This window comes from Gallinula chloropus, assembly GCF_964237585.1.
Source record: "Gallinula chloropus genome assembly, chromosome: 2".
Classification (NCBI taxonomy): domain Eukaryota; kingdom Metazoa; phylum Chordata; class Aves; order Gruiformes; family Rallidae; genus Gallinula; species Gallinula chloropus.
In genome coordinates, this window is record NC_140086.1 from 155,344,487 (window position 1) to 155,364,900 (window position 20,414).

The 20,414-nt window shown below is 42.4% G+C and overlaps 1 protein-coding gene across 5 annotated transcripts in view; it reads right to left on the reverse strand.

Annotated features, from left to right (window-relative positions):
- The window catches only part of DPP6 (dipeptidyl peptidase like 6), a gene marked incomplete at both ends in the record, with an annotated part of 573,668 nt that overhangs the window by 170,307 nt on the left and 382,947 nt on the right, over nucleotides 1-20,414 (reverse strand). For all 5 annotated transcript variants that reach the window (XM_084280504.1, XM_084280506.1, XM_084280503.1 and 2 more), the window contains one exon: nucleotides 7,733-7,847. In XM_084280504.1, coding sequence (XP_084136630.1) covers nucleotides 7,733-7,847 — 115 coding nt within the window. The remainder of the gene's footprint in view (nucleotides 1-7,732; nucleotides 7,848-20,414) is intronic.

Below are 20,414 nucleotides of genomic sequence, written 5' to 3' on the forward strand. Positions count from 1 at the left end.
GGACAGCTTTTAAATTGAAGAACCAGATTGCTGGTTTAAGGTGCCGTAAGATCAACTTGTAACGAAGAGTGTCCTTCATTTAGTTCATTCTTCCTAACTCTACTCCGTAGCACTCTGCTTTTCCCACAAAGAAATCCTCGCTACACGTATTCCTCCACTGTCCTCCACACAGCCCTCTGCATTTCTTGTCGTTCAGTCAGAGGTTGCCAACAGACTTCTGATGCCAAGCTCAATCTTATTTCTGCCTGCGTGTCTATTATTGATAGAAGGAAATCCGTCTCACCTAGGGATGCCACCAAGATTGAACACGGTCTTTCAAGGTCCCTTCCAACCCCTAACGTTCTGTGATTCTGGGAAATAAAACCAGGGCACAAATTTAACCACTTGAAGTTTGCCACAGCTAGTACTTTCTCCTGTGCCAAATCTGTAACTTGCCTTTTCTGTCACCACCTCTCCGATATGGAACGAATCTCAAAAGCACAACACAGAGGCTCTCAGGCCTCTAACTGAGGACTTTATTTTGAATCAGTGGGTTCTTGGGCCTCACAGCTGAAGAGTATGTATATCACATCACAGAACCCCATACTGGGTGCTTAGTGAATACGAAAATGGATTTTTATTTTCTCAAAGCCAATTTTTTTTAGAGAAAAAATGAAACCAACAATTTTGATGAACAAGTTCTTCCTTTTCTTTGTTCTCCTTACCCTAATTTTTTTTTTGTTATGACAAGCAGTCACTTTATATGAATAATTTGTTTCCAGCATTCAATTTTTTTGCTGAAAAAATATTTTCATGGAAACCTTTCAATCAGTTTAAACACATTTGCTCTTTACAGGAACACGTATGGCTGCATTCCGAGCATTTCCCCGGCAGGCATGTGTGCTTCAGCATCTCTCCTCAGTACAGCATCCTCATGCCTGAGGTCTTTTGGTGTCATGCAGTCTTAGCAACCTTTAACATTTTTTTAGTACTAAACTTGTTACACTGAACACACTGGTGATTAGAAGCAGGGGAAAAAGAAACCATTAGAGAGAAAAGGTCTTCTTAACTACACTAAATTGAAGACCCTGAGCCACCTATGAACAATGTTTTGTTCCACTAAAAGATGTTTCAACACAAACTATCATTTTTGCCAAATTAAATTACGTTCTTCAATTTTCATACTTTTAAGAAGTCTGATGGAGGTTTCAATCACGTTGCTCAATGTGGCTTCCAAATACCAAGACACATAAATACAAGTCCTCAGCCAAATATGTCTGCATGACAGCACTATGCCAAGTTCTTCTGCATAACTTTATAACCTCCCGAAATTATTCAAATTACTTCCCACTGTTTTGCAAGGTCCTAGTACTGGACACCCAGGGAGATCAAGAAATGTAGAGCAGGAGGTCAAAGCCCACATACAGTCCTGGGCTTACAGCTGTTTCAGAAGCACTTTGAGGTGGGCATTTCAGACATGGACACTCTCTTTCCTTCAATGAAGACATAGGGACAGGCTCAAGCCAACCTCTGCATGGAGTACAGGGTGGGAAGTCCTTCTTATCCCTTCTTTCTTTGTAGGATGGCGACAGCCAGCCCAGTGGCTTCCCACCTCTATACCTTCACAGCTCTTCAAATTCCTCTAAGGGATAACAGGAGAATGGAGAGGGAGAAACTAATGCATGCACATCCAGGAGCTTCCATGAAGCATCTTTCTGAGATTCCCTTACAGTGTCCTGCAGTGGGTTAGAGAAGCTGCAATAGGTCCTATAATGAACCATGGACAAGGCGAGGGAGCTGGGCCTCTTTATCTTGGAGAAGAGGAGACTGAGGGGTGACCTTATTAATGTTTATAAATATATAAAGGGTGAGAGTCAGGAGAATGGAGCCAGGCTCTTCTCAGTGATGGCCAGCGATAGGACAAGGGGCAATGGGTGCAAGCTGGAGCATACAAAGTTGCATGTGAATGTAAGGAGGAACTTTTTCACTGTGAGGGTGACAAAGCACTGGGACAGACTGCCAGGTGAGGTTGTGGAGTCTCCTTTTCTGCAGACATTTAAACCCCACCTGGATGCCTTCCTGTGTGTTTTAGTCTGGGTGATCCTGCTCTGGCAGGGAGGTTGGATAAGATGATCTTTCGAGGTCCCTTCCAACTCCTGACGCTCTGTGATTCAGTGATAACCTCTGTAGTATTGGTTTCTGTAGGAGAGGATCCTCTCTCCAGTTTTGGTACATGTGTGTGCATAGACACATAGGTACAAATGTTTGCACGTGGTTGTAAAAATACGCACAACTCTGCCGGGACAGGACCCACACAGGTATCATGCGTTAGGGAAGGCACAGCCCCACACTTTCATCATTTGTAGAAATGGCTTTATGTTTTCCAAAGATGGGTGGGATGGCAGGAATCACACACACAAAATCAGAGCCCTTCAGTGTAGGCAACTGTGTGCATGTAGCATACCATAGTGTAATTAAATGCAAGCTTTTCCCGGTTACTGCTTCTTGTGGGAATGTTGGTTTAGAATACAAAGGGAATACAAATCATAGAAATACTGAGATTTTATTAGGATTTTATAAAATAAGACCTGTTAGCTAGCAATAAAGCACTGCTATTGCAATTACAACATCTGCTGAATGCAAAGACATGTATGAGCTGATCTTAAAGCAGGGTGAGTGACCTGCCTCTGAGAAACCCAAACCGTCAAGGATTTCAGCCTCTCTGCAGCCTGATCCAGAGTTAAAACCTTCTTTAAAGGTTTGGGCTGAGTTGCAAAAGAATTTTGAAGAGATATATAAATTCCTATCTTCTTCAGTTATTAAATATCTTAATCATTCTCTGTTCTGCTAAGCAAAACTTTCCTGTTCCCCACTCTACCGCTTGCTATCGGTTTTGCAAGAGACTACACAAGAGACTATCCCGACTTTCCCAGTACTGGGAAATACCATTATGATGCAAGTTATGGGCCCAGTTAACCATTTTTCTTTGTCTGAACATGGACTACAAGCCTGTCCACTGCACTTTATCCCACACATGCCCAAAATTTTTCTGCAGGAATAGAATAAAATAGAACAGAACAGCATGAGTTCATCACTGGGGTTTAAAGCACCTCTGCATTGCATCCCTCTTAATTTGAAGTATTCTCTAGAATTCTCTTCACAGCAGCTGGTATGGGGCTGTGGTTTGGGTTTGTGCTGAAAACAGTGCTGATGGCACAGGGATGTTTTCGTCACTGCTCAGCAGTGCTCATACAGAGCCAAGGCCTCTTCTGCTCCTCACCCCACCCCACCAGCGAGGAGGCTGGGGGTGCACAAGGAGTTGGGAGGGGACACAGCTGGGACAGCTGACCCCAGTGACCAAAGGGATATCCCATCCTGTATAATGTCATGCTCAGCATACAAAGCTGGGGAAGCAGAAGGAAGGGGGAATGTTCATAGTGATGCCGTTTGTCTCCCCAAGTCACTGTTATGTGTGATGGAGCTCTGCTGTCCTGGGGATGGCTGAGCACCTGCCAGTGATGGGAAGTGGGAAATGAATTCCTGGGTTTGCTCTGCTTGTGTGTGGCTTTGGCTTTACCTGTTGAATTTTCTTTACCTCAACTGAGGAGTTTTTCTACTTTTATTTTTCCGACTCTCTTCCCATCGCACCAGGGGAATTGTGTGAGCAGCTGCGTGGTACTTAGTTGCTGGCTGGGGTTCAACTACAATGCCATGCCAGAGAGCATCACCTTGCTTGAGAGGTTTCTAGTGAAGAGCTCTTTTCTGCGATATTTTTTCTGCCAGTCTCACAAATGGCAGCAGCTCCTCATCCCATGAACATCTACGAAACTGCTTTGACTCCTTCCTTGTTCTCCTTTCCCTTCCTCACCTCTTATTAAATATGACACTTGTTTTTCAGTTTGTCTAACAAAGGATAAATATTTCTTCTTCCAGTGAGCTATTTTATGGCAGTTAAATGCAGTCTCTGTCACTCCTTTTGGTTTCCTCCATCTTCCCCACTCTTAACTTGTTGGGACATGCTATCCCCACTCAGAAATAGCAATTTAATACTTTTTATGTTTCTCAAGCCAGCCACAATGTCTCACTTAGCACAGGCTGGTGGGAAATGCCTGTGAAAAGAGCCTCCTGTTACTCTCTGCCATACTGAGTCCTCATAATAAGTTCTAGGGCCAGCGGCCCAAGAGAAGACTGACTCAGCTGCTGCCAAGCCACAGCAGCAACCTAAGCTATCAGATTTTACCCTTGGCAGACTCCCACCATGAAGCATTCTGGATGCATAATAAAACCAGAAGCAATACTGAGCTCAGAGTTTCTGTATTTGAACACGGGGACAGTTCCAAAACACCAGCAGATCAAAAAAACCTTCAAACCCAGTTTGCCAGCATATCAGATAATTAGAAATCTCAAAAAAATGAATGGAAATTTTAGCACCAAAAATTACTGGGCATATTGCTAGATTTTAAGCAGACTCTCTCTACAGTGCTATTAGGAGTTGTTGCTAAGTACCTAGTAATAACCACATGATTTCTTAGAATCACAGAACCGCAGACTGGTTTGGGCTGGAAGGGACCTCAAAGCTCATCTAGTCCCACCCTCTGCCACGGGCAGGGACACCCTCCACTAGCCCAGGGTGCCCAAAGCCACATCCAACTTGGCCTTGAACACTGCCAGGGATCCAGGGGCAGCCACAGCTTCTCTGGGCAGACTGTGCCAGGGCCTCACCACCCTCACAGGGAAGAATTTCTTCCTTATGTCCCCAGTGCTGGACACAGTACTCCATGTGGGGTCTCATCAGAGCACATTGGAGGGGCAGAATCACCTCCCTTCACCTCCTGGTCAAGCTGCTTATGATGTAGCCCAGGACATGGTTGGCCTCCTGGGCTGCAAGCGTGCAATGCTGGGTCAAGTTGAGCTTTTCCTCAATCAGCACCCTCAAGTCCTTCTCCTCAGAGCTGCTCTCAATCCGTTATCTGTCCAGTTTGTAATTGTGCTTGGGACTGCCCCAACCCATGTAGAGGACCTTGCACTTGGCTTTGATGAACTTGATGAGGATTGCACGGACCCACCTCTCCAGCTTGTCAAGGTCCCTCTGGATGGAACCCCTTCCCTTCCTGCATGTAGTTCACACCACATAGCTCCGTGCTGTCAGGAAACCTGCTGAGGGTGCACTTGATCCCACTGTCCATCTTGCTGAGAAAGATGTTAAACAGCACTGGTCTCTGTACTGACCTCTTGAGGAATGTCACTTGTCACAGACCTCCACTTGGACAATGAGCCATGGATCACAACCCTCTGAGTACCACTATTCAGCCAATTCCTTCTTCACTGACTGGTCTGTCCATCAAATCCATGTCTCTCCAACTTAGAAACAAGGTTGTCGTGAGCCAATGTAAAATGTTTTACACAACTTCAGGTAGATAATGTCAGTCACTCTTCCCTTATCATGTTTTAACCCCATCATAGAATGCCACCAAATCTGTCAAGCATGATGTGCCCTTAGTGAAGCCATGTTGGCTGTCATAGATCACCTCCTTGTTTTTCATTTACGTGTACACATGTGTATGCACACATGTCCCAGACTGAGCTATGGGATGCATTTGTGTATGCATATACAAAAAACCCACACAAATACACTTGCAATTTTTATTACAACTCAATGTGGGTATTTCACATGACCACTTCATACTACATAAAACATAAGGTCATCACAAAAAGCCATATTTATGGGTGTCTTTCTAAACTAGAGAACATTAACTACAGGGTCTCAATGGTTAGTATACCTTTTCTGTCTAGTCAGACAGCAGCACTGCAGTATCTATTGTCATGACAGTCACTAGTGATTTTATGTCATTTTCTCGATGGACAAGTGGGAGTAGGGTTCAGCAGAAGTCCTAAATGAGCTCTCCAGTGGAGCCTGCAGTTGAAAGCAGAGCTGCTAAGTCCTCACTAGATATCACTTTGACCACCCTTATAAATAAATCTCTATTACATTTGGTCATGTAAAAGGAAAGACTTGTGACTTGGACTGTCTTTAGGACTGTACAGGTATATTTATGTTTCCATCTATACGGAATCCTGCTCTTTGATGGAAGTGGTACCCACAGTCTCATTTATGCAGTGCAACTCACTGACAGCTTCTTGAAGGCCACAAGTATGGGTTTAGGAACCCGGGCTTCAATGTACATTTCAGAGAAGTTTAGTACTGCGCTTTCATAAAATAAATGTCAACATTCCCATACCTAATGAATGGGTAAGAGATGACATTTGTCACTGCAAGTGATACCTGATGTGAGCACAGTTCACAGACCATGCCCCAAAACATCTCACAGATGAACTGCACTGTCCAAAGGTGTTAAATCTGAACCCTAGTGAAAGTAATTTAAAAACTGATCCTTAGTTAAATTTAACCTTAATTAATTTAATTACTTAATTACTCCAGCATGACCATGTATTTCTTACATTGACATTGAAAACTTCAAGTTAGCATGAAATAAACTGAACATAGCATGACAAAAAATAACCAAAATGATAACAGCGATTGTTTCACTCATTTTCAGATAACTCAGTACAGCCCTGTATTTCTTGATGCAACATCATCTCTAGTCTATGATAACAACAGGACTGTGGAATAAGAATTCTGTCAGGGAAGACAGCCCAGATCAGGTGAACTGCATGTCAGTTCAGATGCTACATGTCCCACAACTTCCATCTCATTTTTCCACTTTGCCATCCTGCCTCTTCCATTTCCCATGTTTTAATTTCTCCCTTACCTCCATTTTCCCCCTCAGCTCTGTGCTCTCTATCCTACTGTCTCCAAGAATCACCCAGATGTACTCATCCAAGAAGGAGACCCTTTTCTTCTCTTCCGTGTCCCTCTACAGGGGTCCTTCTGCCACCTCTTAGTTTTTGTAACTCCTGACCCTTTCTGATGCTGAATTCTCTTTTTTGTGTCTCATCTCTCATTTGTTTGTCTTTTCATATTCAAATCACAATCTTCAAAAAGCCATGAAAGAACTTTATTTCTACTCTATAAGTAGTCATGGAAATTTACAGGGCTGTATAAATATGTAATAATCAATAATCATAATATCACATTAAAATTCAAGTCTACAACCTCAGCAGCTCTGTGAGAGAAGTAATTTACAGAGGTTACGTGCACAGAACTTTGCTGAAACTTGGTAAGGTGATTAACTTAGAGAATCACTTACTGGGAAGTTACTAATTATTTGCTGTGGTTAAGTGCTGCCTGGCACATAGTTACCTGGAATTGCTTTGTAAAACTGGATCAGCATGGTCTGATTTAAAAATTAATCCAGATGAACAGGATGCAATTTAGGTGCCTAAGCACAGGCATTCAATGCCGTTTTAGATGCTGTAGGAGACGCTACCCAAGTGGTGGCTGCTGCTGCGAGTGGACATGAACTGCAGGAATTCCTGTCCCCTAACTGGCTGCCTTATGTACATGTCTCTCATACTCTGGGCGCATCTAAAATGACACTCCTCATCTATGTTTAGGCAACCAAGTTTCACCCTTGTACCTTCAGCTCAGCTGCCCTGTTCTTTGAATTGAGATGTGAAGCTCTACAACAATCTACCTCAGAATGGCCTTGAACTCATCTCACTTCCAGCCAAAGAACAGGAAGGATAATTCCTTTGATGTGGAATTTGCAGCCAGTTTGCAATCCCTTTATATCTGGAAGTGTAAAATTACAGAAGAAGAACAGAATGGAAGTGAGTTAAAGGTTATAAATACCTGGTGTCAGGAGTATAACAGAGGTGACAATCAGGGAGCAGATAACGAGAATAACAAGTAAGGCAATTGCAATTCCTTTCCAGTTTCTTTGAGGAGGATTACTCCCCACCAGCTCCTAGAAACATCAAAGGAAAGTGAACATTTAGAAAAGGCACTTAGGCAAGGAAACAAACAGCAGAATCCAAACAGCAATGTACGGCCACGTAACTGTACTGTGCCCCCTGAGACCGCGGGAGGTGAAGCCGGCAAGCCAAACGCAATTGGCACACATCGAATCCACCACAAAGCCACACTACTGAATGAGCAAATGCAATGCACCCAAAGGATGTTTGATAGCGAAGCCCATGCTCCCCATCCCCTTCTTGCATATGGGTACCAGTCTCCCACACCAGCCCTCAACCAAACTCACTTATCAAAAGCCAGTTTCCTACCAACCCTCATTAGGTCTGGGAATAAAGAGCTTTACAGTAACTTTCAAGAGACTTTTATTATAAGATGCCAGAGAAGAGTGCAGGAAGATAAATAATTTGGGCACGTATGGAGATAAAAATCAATAAGGATATCCCCATGGTGAATTTTTCTGCCTTCCCAGAAAACATTACATCTCCTCAGGCCACCTTGCACGCATTGCTAGCTTGGTAGGTCTAAGCACATGAAGCCAGGCTTAATGTCTAGCATACACATTAAATTTAATCACATCCTTAAAACTTTAGAATAAAAGCTCCATCACTATTCACTGATTAGCACTGACTTCACCGTGGTGGTACCATATGTTCTGTCTATGATGTACACAGCACCCCTGCTCTTGAGACTGAGGTTTTTATGAAGTGCTGTGTTCGCATTCACAGGATCTTAAATATTTATTGCACTTTATCCCTTTCATGCTTTGTGCTGGATTCTCCTTAGTACTGTGCATTAAATGTGATTTCATGCACACACTGAAGCATCCCCAGGAACTGTATGAAACATCAGTGCGCTCCACTTTCCTGGAAGGCAGAATTCACTCAAGGGATCTGGCCTAACAACCACAAGTCTGGATGTTCCTCCTCCTTATCAACTCCACCAATTTAGAATTTTTGCCTTATTTGCTATGAGGGATGGTGGATCTAAGACAGACCTGCAGGTACTTCTTTGAAAGGTTCTTCTTTTTTTTTTTTTTTTTTTTTAATTTTCTGTTTTCAGGAAAACAAAAAGCTTTATAACAGATCCAGTTCCTCTGTAATTTAGAGAGCTGGTTTCACTCCCTGTGAACTTTTCTCACACACAGCAATGTGACCTGAACAGGCAGGTCAGGCAATCTTCACTGTTTTGATTTCAGAAAATACTTGTCAACTTTTTCCATACCAAGAATCCATTTCACAGAAAAAGATAATGTTGAGACTCTCTTCCTTTATGCTTGGGGATTACAAAAGCTATAAATCTGCAATGGAAAGCCAGGTTTGAGGCATTAAAACATCTGAAGGAGCATCTATTTCATTATATATTCTAGTTCTGGAAAAGACATGGTGGCTCTCTTCCCTCTGGCAAAGAGGTTAGCATCCCCTTCTCTCCTTGCCTTCCCCTCAATTGGACTTGGCTTTCAATTTGAAATGAAAAATAATTACAAATTTATAGTTTATTATTCTTACTGGAGTAAAATCAGAGAAGTAGGTCAGGAGCCTTGAGAAATGTGGTTTTGCCAACAAGCAAAAAGAAAGAATATAAATATTTGCATTTTTATAGCATCTTCACCCTAAGCAGCAATACAAATATTAATTAATTTAGTCTTCTAACACCTTTTCCAGGAAACTGTTACAGTCTCCATTTTTCATGTTATGCAAATAGGCTCAAAAGAGAGTCTGTGACTTTCCCAGGGTCAGACACAAATTGAGAAAAAAAAGCCAGGAAAGGAATCCAGGTCATCTTACTAAGTGGCAGAAATATTCTTCCTGTCACAGCAGGGCACAGTGGGACCTGGAGGGATGACAGGAGTGGGGAGAAGAAGATGAGAAACCACAGTGCTTCTACCCAGCCAAGCCCCAACAGGATCTGGAGGATGGAGGTAAGATACAGGCAGAACTGCAGGCACAGTCACATTCCTGAAAATAATCTAACCACCTCCTCTCCCCAAATGGCCAAAAGTTTTTAAATTTAAAAGCAAAAAAAAAAAAAAATCTATAGACTTGAATTAGGTCTACAACCCCAGATGTAGTTCATAAGCTTAATAAAACTTTGCACCAAGTGAGGCTTCCCCATTCATGTGATAGAAATGTGCATATGTGCTGAAGCTCCCAGGGTATCAACACTTCCACCAAATCCATTATCACAACACAATCGCATTCATTCTCCAGTCATCCAACCAAAACTGGAGTAAAACCACAACAAAATGAGCCTGGGAATTTCTAGCTTATCAAGAGGAGATAAGCTATTCATAAACAAAACTTCGGGGTTTCAGAGACTGCAAGGCAGCAGAAAAGAATGTTTTCACTTTCTTTTCAAAATTCTGTCAGGAATTTTCCCCTGATAGAAAGCAAGAAGAGATAAATGACATTTCGAAGCAAGGTAAACAGCTTTATTCAGCGCCAGTTTGTAAAGCAGCTTGTTTATTCTTCTCAGTCATTTGAAACCTCTTTCGATGGAATCACAGTGAATCTGCTGCGTGCACATCGTACCAGATATACATATATATACATATATATATACGCTAACACCGATGTCTTAGATCTTTCCTATCCATATTTCTGCTGATTCCAGAGGGATGTTGCTGTGCCGCTGTGACCAGCTTTTATTTCCAGGAGATTACAGCCTCACTGCCAGTCCATGACAATCCATGCCCATGGCAGCCAACTCCCACCCCTTCAACAGGAGCTTCCACAAGCAGACATCAGCTGCCTGCTCACATTGCATAGGAAAGCCTCTGTCCTTGGGACTGAAGCCAGGGAGGTGTTTAAGCCCTAGACAGGTACAGACTCAAGCAGGAAACTAATGTGCTTGAAGTGGCACCTCAAAGGGTTTGTTTCCAATGCACAGCAGAAAGCTGCAGTTTGCCCACTCTCGAAAGATCCCAGCTTGCAGATAATGTAAATACTGAGATCAAACCCAACCAGCAAGCAGATACCCTTCCTGAACCATAGCTGTTAATCCTGAATAGACCACTTAGGTTTTAATGCTGGCATCTGAGCACCTTACACAAATGCAAACAAACCAAGCACTCACAATCTCTGCTCTGGCAGTGTCATTCTACTGAAAATAAACATTAAAATGAAGTCACTCATTGTTAGGGGTCCTCTGCTCTTTGCTTCTCATGAAGACCTAACACAATGCCTGTATGACCTCTGGAAGTAAGCTAACGCCCTTCAGCCTGTTTCTTCTCGTTTTTTCCTTTGCTGTTTGTTTTCCACCCCCTTCTTCCTCTTACATAAAACCTTAATTGGTTTTGGATTAGGGAAGTAAACCAGATGTTACCACAGGTTTTAACATAAGCACACTTCATTGATGCTGCATATTAAAAACTGTAAATGTTATCACTTTCATCTTCATTTATGATTGAAAAATAAGGCTACCCACCTGTGAAGTTGACTTTGAAGCCATAAATCCAGACATCTACAGTATTTTAAGACTCTAAAATACAGATCTGTGATGCCATGTTTTCCTGCCTGAGAATGAATTGCTGTACTGACATGTTGTGGATGAAGGCTGGATGTGCTCCAGTCCAAGATGCTGTCAACAAAATTATTTCTGGCATGTTTATTTGAAACCTGCCAAAAGTCTGCCAGCACGGTGGCCATATTACAAGAATATCGTAGTTTCTTAGAACAAATACTCATCAAGCAGAACCTTTTTATCAATTGCCATGTCTATATTGCTAAATGAAAGAAGGATCACGTAGACATCACATGTCAAGTATTGGTGTTATGTAATAAAAGCTATACATGCTGGCCCAAAACCTCTCAGGGATCAATAAAGGGATGGTCATGGTGGGCCTCTTAGTCCTTTGCAACATGGAGCTGCCACTTCTGTGCAACAACAGCAAAACCTGGGTGTGTTATCCTAGAATATACGCATTCCAGATACATGTCCTGTATGTGAGGGCCCTCTCTGAAGCAGGTGACAGTGGGCCATGGCTGCAGTCAGCAGACTCAGTTCTAGTCTCAGTTAAACCAGCGAAAATCAGAAAGAAAAGGAAAAGAAAAAAAAGAAAACCCAATAAATGAATGCTAGGAAACCAAAGCAGGCACAAGATGTTTTACTGGCTTCAGAGGGGGCAGGACGGGCTTTATAGCTGGGGTTGTGCAGTTTCCATACTTGCCATTCTTGCAAGTTCTGCTTCTTGGGTTGTTTTGTTGTTGTTGGTTTTAAATCTTAATGGAATGGCCTTAAATATCACACTCATAAGCACAGCAAATGAAAAATCTTCTAGCAAGCTTGGTAATAAACAGTTAATTGAAAAATGGGTATTCAATCTTCAACTCCTGCCACCTTGTTCTGAATGAAAACTTTTGCTCGATGACATAACAATGTTTCTGGCAAATGAAGTCATCAACTTCAGGACATGGTGCAGAATAAAATCTTTGCTGAGGAATTAAGGTATGTGAGGAATTAAGGTATGGGAACACTGTGGTTCCTGGCAAAAACGCCTATGAAGTTCAGTGGAAAAATAATTGTGCTGTTAATTATTTCTTTATAGTAGAAAATTGCTACAGATTGTAACTGCTAAGCAGTACAATCAATGTGATAAAGAGTGGGTAACCAATGTGATTAGATTATTAACACTGTGTTGCAAAAAAAGAAATATTAATTGTAAGCATAACAGCAGCAAACTAGATGCATTGCAGTGGTTACAGTTGGAGGCTTGCTGAGACCTCTAGTTATACTGCTGATCAATACTGCCTTACTATCTCACTGCACTTCTCTGCCTGTCTGGATCCTCTGCTGCTCTCCTGCCTTAAATTTAGGATGGAGGTTCTTTATGGGCAGGAATAATTTCTGGTACCCTGCCTGGCACAGTAGAAACCTCAATCACTAAAGAACTTAGGCAGGATCATAATATGGATAAACCATAGTGAGCATGTAACTGCATCCTTCTCATCTCTGAATTCAAGCTGAGTTACTTTGTTTGTTTGTTTGTTTGGATTTATTTCCTTTCCTTCTCCTCACTTGTCTCCCTCCCCTCCTGCTGCTGCAGACCACCCTGAGCTGTGCTCCAGCCGAAGTGTGATGCTGAATAGCAATGGGTTTGCAGATATGCTGAAGAGAGCCTGAGGCTACATTAAACTCAGTTGTTCAGACGCTAAAGGTGACACTTTAGAGTGAAGGGAATAAAAACTTAAATCTGTTTTTACAAACAAGGCATGGCATGGATGTGGGCTTTCCTGAAAAGACACAGCAGAAGGATTCAGAGGAATAAAACTACCCTGCCTGTTGTGGTGATAAAAGACAACTACGTTATCATCACCTTCTGTTGATAATAAATGCTTATAGCAATAGGGACCAATGATTTAAGAACAGTCATTATCTTTGCTGTCTACTCCCCAGCATCATGAGAAAAATCTTGTACCCTGTGCAAAAGGCAGCACACTGTCCTGCCCTGCATTTCTGGGAGGTTCTTTTATGAATGCCCTAAAGCCACTCCTTTTGGCCCTGTAGCTCCATCTCCTCTCACAATTTTCACTCAGTCCTCTATAAAAATAAACCTTGCATATTTTACGCTTTGATAGAGCTTTCAGTCTCACATGTTTCTATTACAAAGCCAATAGGAGAAAACGAATGCCATCTGCATCTCACACTTAAGTGTTAGCTTCAACAGATGATGGGTCTTCCACAGTTGTAGAGCAGAAGGCACCAGATCCTCAGCTAGCATTGACTGACACAGACCATTGCCTCCACTGGAGTAAAGCCAGTCTGTGTCAGCTGCAACTGAAATCCAGTGCTACTTGCAAATTAAAAAGAAAAATCTGTAAAAAGATCTAAATACAGTAATATCTAGAATTCCTAGCTGTACTGTATTGCAGAAATGGAAATTTAATAACTTCCCATCATTTTTACAAGCATTATGATGAAACAGTTTTGGATCACCTCCAGACCTAGCAGCACTAGAAGATTAATTCAGCATCTCTATATTTTGAACTGGCATCTTACATGTCTTCTCTACCCAAGCCATAGTAACTCCACTGCAACAACCTCCTACCTCCTTACAATGTATAAATAAGCAGCGTTGTCATTTGAAGCATTCACAGATTATTCCTAGTGCTTAGGGACAGTCACCACATGGAATTTCCAAAATCAACTAGTAGTTGGGAAGATGAACTCTGGAATCTTACCAGGAGTCTGGGGATGGTCATGGTGGGCCATTTTGTCAATTCAAGCTGTGAACACCAGCTGGACATGTTGCACTAAGATAGGCTCCAGCCAAGAGCATGGCCATCTTCTGAGTCAAGGTCAGGAGGAAGGAGATGGCAATATCGTACATGTATATGACACAGGATATACGTGATTCGAGATACTTTAAGCCAAGAACTGTGATGGTCTTATTTAATGTCATCTTCACTTTCCCACCATTAGTTTGGTTCATTCATCTGCTGTAACCTAGATGTTTTTATAGCACCTGGCGCAGTGGGACTGTGAATCCTCACAGGGGCCTTTAGCTGCTACTGGAATTCAAGTCATAATTAAAGATCCATTCCCAATAGTGGCAGAGCCCATAAAATCAACAGCATTTCTTTGGTTTTATTTTGGTGTTTCAGATAAGCACATACATTCATCCACTAAAACAGATCCTTGGGTGAGTTGCAAAACCTGGTTTGATGCACAGGATTTTATTCCATATGAGTCTGTGTTAACATGAGATATGTGAAAAGACTCGACAAGCCCAAATGTCACAGATTATATCACTGATGTCGGGACCACTGTATGCCACACCACTTGCTCAGCTTCAGTTTTGCAATGATAATGCTCTTCCAGTCTGGTTCTCTCTAAACAGAGACACAATGCACACACAAACATCAAAACAGTTCATAGCAGTGCAGAAAGCACCTGCAACAAGTGATGCTCCCAAGATGTGCCAGGAAGACATCTCTTCACTCTGTTCCTTAAAGAATTACTATCTCAAGAAACAGGAAAAGAAGCATCTCCTCAAGATCCGAGAGCATGAAGAAACCACCTCTCAACTTTGTCATCTCTCCTAATTCCAAGAAAATGCCATTCTGCTTACATTTGTAAGCAGGCAATTACAGTTTTTTCTTTTCAGAAAAGAAGAAAATATCATCCAATTTATGATTCTGAACACCAAGGAAAAAAAGGAGATAAGAAAAGTAGTGAGGTGCTTAATCTCCCTGGATAGAAAGACAGCATTAGAAATTTGGTTTGATATTATTTTTACTAAGTCTTATGCATTTTTTTCCCCTGTAATCTAGTTTGTAAATAGTTTGTTTCTAAATGGTACAGGAAGGAAAAAAATGAGGGGAACAAAATTTAATTCCTAAATAATTTGCTTGCGAACAATGTGAGGAAGAGCTGTGAAGAGAGCTGAGTTCTGAAGTTGCCGTGCTGCCGAGACGATGGGAAGAGGAATACGAAAACGGTTTGTACCACAGTGGGGAAGAAAACAGGTTTATCAATTTCATTTTGCATTCTCCTGAGGTGTCCATCAAACTCAGGATGCAGAAATTGTGCTGCGTGCTAAGAAAGTAAAAAATTAGCTTGCCAGGTTACTCGCAAACACTTCTGCCATACAGTAATTATTATATGAATTCATGTGTGAATTAAAACAGCTGGGGCTAGGAGAGGGTCGCTTCTTCGTTGGTCAACATAAGTAACTCTCATTAAGACACAGCAAAGTTTCATGCACAAAGCTTCATATGGGGAAATAAGAAAACAGAAAGAAAGAGAGAAGCATGCTCAGTATAACCTACCATGCCAACCACTATCTACCGTTACTATCTGAAATTCATCGGATGCTTTTTCTTCCAAATACATTTTTCCCATCATCACTTCTTACAGGATGATGGCAGGAACTGTGTCATCTACCTGGACTTGTGCAAAGCATTTGGCACTTTCCAGCTTGACATCCTTGTTTCTAAACTGGAGAGATGGATTATATTTGATGGGTAGATCAGTCAGCAAATAAGGAATTGTCTGGATAGTCACACTCAAAGAGTTGCAGTCAATGGGTCAACGTCCAAGTGGAGACCAGTGATTACTGGAGTTCTCAGGGATCGGTATTGGAACCAGCACTGTTTAACATCTTTGTGTGACATGCTCAGTGAGTGCGATTGAATTAACCCTCAGCACATTTGCTGACAACACTAAGCTGTGTCGGGCAGTCAGCAGGCTGGAGGGAAGGGGAGGGGTGCCATCCAGAGGGAACCCGACAAGCTGGAGTGGTGGGTCCATGCAAGCCTCAAGTTCAATAAGGCCAAGTGCAAGGTCCTGCACATGGGTTGGGGCAGTCCCACACACAGCTACAAACTGGACAGGGGATGGATTGAGAGCAGTTCTGAGGAGAAGGACTTGGGGGTGCTGATTGAGGAAAAGCTCAACTTGACCCAGCAATGCACACTTGCAGCCCAGGAGGCCAACCATGTCCTGGGCTACATCATAAGCAGCTTGACCAGAATGTGAAGGGAGGTGTTTCTGCCCCTCCAATGTGCTCTGATGAGACCCCATGTGGACTGTGTCCAGCTCTGGGGTCCCCAGTACAAGAAGGACATGGAGCTATTGGAGTGGTTACAACAATGACCAGAGAGCTGAGCACCTCTCCTATGACAACTGAGTTGGGCTTGTTCAGCCTGGAGAGAAGAGAAGGCTCATGGGAGACTTTAGAGCAGCCTGACAGTACCTGAAGGTGCTACCTGAAAGCTGGAGAGGGACTAGTTACAAGGGCATGGAGTTACAGGACAAGGGGTGTGGCTTTAATCTGAAAGAGGGGAGATTTAGATTAGACATAAGGAAGAAATTCTTCCCTGTGAGGGTGGTGAGGCCCTGGCACAGGCTGCCCAGAGAAGCTGTGGCTGCCCCCTCCCTGGCAGTATTCAAGGCCAGGTTGGATGCAGCACTCTCCAAGGCAGGGGGTGGAACTAGATGGGCTTTGATGTCCGTTCCAACCCAAATTGTTCTGTGATTCTGTGATTTCAGAGGAGGTGTCTGGTTGGCGTGAGGGCTGCAAGGTGATGGCTCCTGAAGATCCTTCAGCTGTGGGAACAGTTGGACAAACCAGGTTAGAGAGAGGATTGATCTCCTGAGTCCTGGAGTTAGATGTGGAGGTGATGCATATGGGCAGAGCAAAGGCGTGGGATGGCACTGCAGGGAGGAGGAGACTGCAGTGACAATTCAGAGCTTTTAGGGGGAGAGAACATTTGATCAGAGCTCATAATAATAGTAGCGAAAAGCACTGAAAATTACCTGAACATTCATGATGAGACACAACATAAAATTCTTTCACTTACTGAACAAAGGAAAATGTCCAAACTAACAAGCATGTGATGATACAATCTGTTATGTGTGCTCACTAAAGTACTCTCTGAATTTAGTGAAGAACTGGTAGAAATCACATATTTCTCTTCTCTGTGGGACTCGAGAGAGGTATGTTTTCCATAAAACTTGAGTTCAGCAGGAAAAAGAAAAGTCCCTCAAATAAGCCCTTAGGATCTTATGAGAGAGAAAAGTTCCTTCCCATTTCAAGCACTCTGACATGCTACCTTTATGGAGGTCAATGCAACACCTTTTAGTAGTATGTTTGAGCCCTTCAATCTTTTCCATATATCATAATTTAATCAAATTACAGTGCTGGATTTCTCAAGCATCTCTGCATCCCATTAAAATCAAAGTATAGTGTAGGAGGTGTGTAAAATGCAAACTTCAGAGTTATTCTGGAGGCTAAAATTCATAGGTAATTTTTATACATCTTTTATATAACTTTTATTTCAAGCACCAAACATTTACCATTTTGAAGCACACAAACTGTTTGATGTATGGATGCTTCAAAGACAACATGACTGCATGATCCATTATTAAAGCAGTATTTAACTTTAGATGCTAATTATCTTAGAGTTTTACCTGTAAGAGAATTTAAATATCCCACTGTTTCTAGGATCAAAAGCCAAAACACTCAAGTCTTAGTAGATGTCTGTGTCTCCAGTGCTGTGTTTCCATCTGTAGTATGTATCCAAGATTTTAATGGAAAACTATGGAAGGAATATTCTTTTCTGATACAAAATTTAACAATTTTGAGCAATGGAGAAGCAAAAGTGTGGGGCTGTATTTTACACAGTGCTTTTAAATGAAGACATTGATAGTTCTTTGAGTAGGAGACAGACTGAAGGCTTTTCTCTCCCTGCTGAGTCCTTTTCTCTCCTGCCTGTACTGCCAAGATCTTTTTGTTTAGTCTCTCTCCCCTTTTTCTCATCTCCTGAAACTTCTCAATCCTGGCTTCATACAAACCAATATATAAAGCAATCAAAAATCTGTCCTGATGCCCCATGGCCAATGGGCAGAGCATGCCTCTCACCCACAACAGCCAAGCCCTCCTATACTGCATGACCACTCAGAAACACAGTCTTTGCTAGAGCAGTCCTGGGACTGTCCTGCTAGCAATGGGCCAAAACTGCGCTGGGACCAGTGATACTGATGCACTCCTGCAGGTTACTCCACCGTGTAAGTGCAGCCCTAAACTCCACCTGAATCCCAAATCCTAAACCTAAGCTATGGTCCCTTATTCACCACCAGTTCTGAAATTCTTACTCTTAAGGCAAAGTGTTTGCTTGAACTTGTACTGTTAGTCACACAGGCACATGGCAGTGAGAAGCTGGCTGTGTTTTCCATTTTTAGAGTGCTGGCCATTTCTTTCTGGCCAGCAGCAACCAGGGCTTGGATCAGGAATCAGGGAGCAGAATCCACAGGCTGCAACGCTGTCCTCAAAGCAGCTGGGAGACATCTAATTTCTCCTAATGGGATTTGCTCAGGATTTTCTCAGATATTCTCGAACCAGAAACCACTTCATGGATATCCTGATTTAAAGTTCATGAAGTTGGTTTGCTTTTTTTAAAAAAAAAAAAAAGTCCTAATTCCCCCTGGCCCTCATCCAGCTTTAGCTTAGGAAAACTGTAGTTTGAAGAATTACAACTCTTTGAAGGGTACTCGAGATTTTGGCGTGAGATGCTAGTGGGCTGGCTCAGTACCGAGTGCTGCTGTCAGGCAAAGTGACTCCAAGGTCTCCAAAGGTTTACGAGTCTTATGCTTGGTCTGTTTTAATTGATTTCTATTTTTACTGGGGTTCTCACAGCACATCACAAAGAGCTTTGCAATGTCGTTTATTTTCATTTTCAAAACTTTCTAGGTGGCAGTAAACACAACCAACGAACAGTAAGAAATTTTTCCTTGGGAAGCAAGAGGCCAGCTTGCTTTCTCATACTGGGTTGTATCCACAAGAGCATGACTCCTTGTATCCAAAGAACACTTTTCTTGCTCATTTTTCATTTGAAAGGAATATCTTTAATTCAATAGAATCCTGAGACTTGGTAAGTGAATTACAGAATGGGACTGAGACATCCACATTCCCAGGCGAAAAAAAATAAAAAGCAAAATCGACTGATGCACAAATTGTAATTCTTCTTTTTCCTCCCAGAAGATCTATTTCATGAGGGTCACTGCCAACCAGCAGCAAAGCTACAGCGTTACCATGATCATTTTTAATCTCCCTGCACAATTCATGTTAGCATCTTAGCAGCACTGACAAAAGCACCTCTTCTCCTGATTCATCCTGCTGGTTTATCTGTCGTCTTTTCACTGGCTTCAAATCATAAAATTTTCCCTGTAATCAAAATTCTTCCTTTAATTTTGTAACTCTCCCACTTCTGACATCAAAAGCAAGAGGGTTTTGGTTAGAAAGGTCCCCTTTGTATTTGAAACCGAAGATAAATGTTGGGATATAATATTGATTTAAACCCACTCCAGAAATTGAAAAGAAAAATCAAGCAAGCAGACACAATGACCTGTGTGTGGCAGTTTCACTGCGTCCTGTGAAAAAATGCCCCAGAGATGGGAAGGAAAAAGACAGGTGTCCAAGAAAGAAGCTTCTTTTCTGCACCTCACCAACCTGTTATTCTCTCAAGAAACAGGGGTTTGCTCCTGAAATTAAGGGGTCTTAACAGACCCAGCAGGTAGAGAGAGCCATGTCCTCGTTTCCCTACAGTACTCGACAGAGCTTCAGATCAACTCCTGATCTAAGTACACCTAAAAAGGTCCTCTATCTTTATCTGCCTGTCCATCTCACTCACTTTGCAGGATTTAGATCGTCCTAAACTCATGTGATGCTGCAACAAACCTTCCAGAATAGATTTCCTGACCAAGTACCTCATCTAGCCCTGTCATGTGGTGCTCCAAACACCACATTGCACCATGCTGAGGCCAATGTCCTCAGGGATGTTCAGATCCTTAACTCCCAGTGGTTTCACCAGAAGACAGCCACAAACACATCCTCGAGGACTTAGGTCTTGGTGCCTCTCTTCTCCCTACCTAAATTAAAAGATAAAACTCTTCCGTAACCAATACAGAAGTTCAGAAGTGATCAGATATGTAGCAAAGGGAGAAAGAAAATGATGGGGGGTGGAGCACCAGTATTTTTAGAGAGACAGAGGAACATTAGTGCAGACAGGATTTCATTTACCACATGAAAAATCTTTTCGGAGCAGAATTGGAACTCCACCAA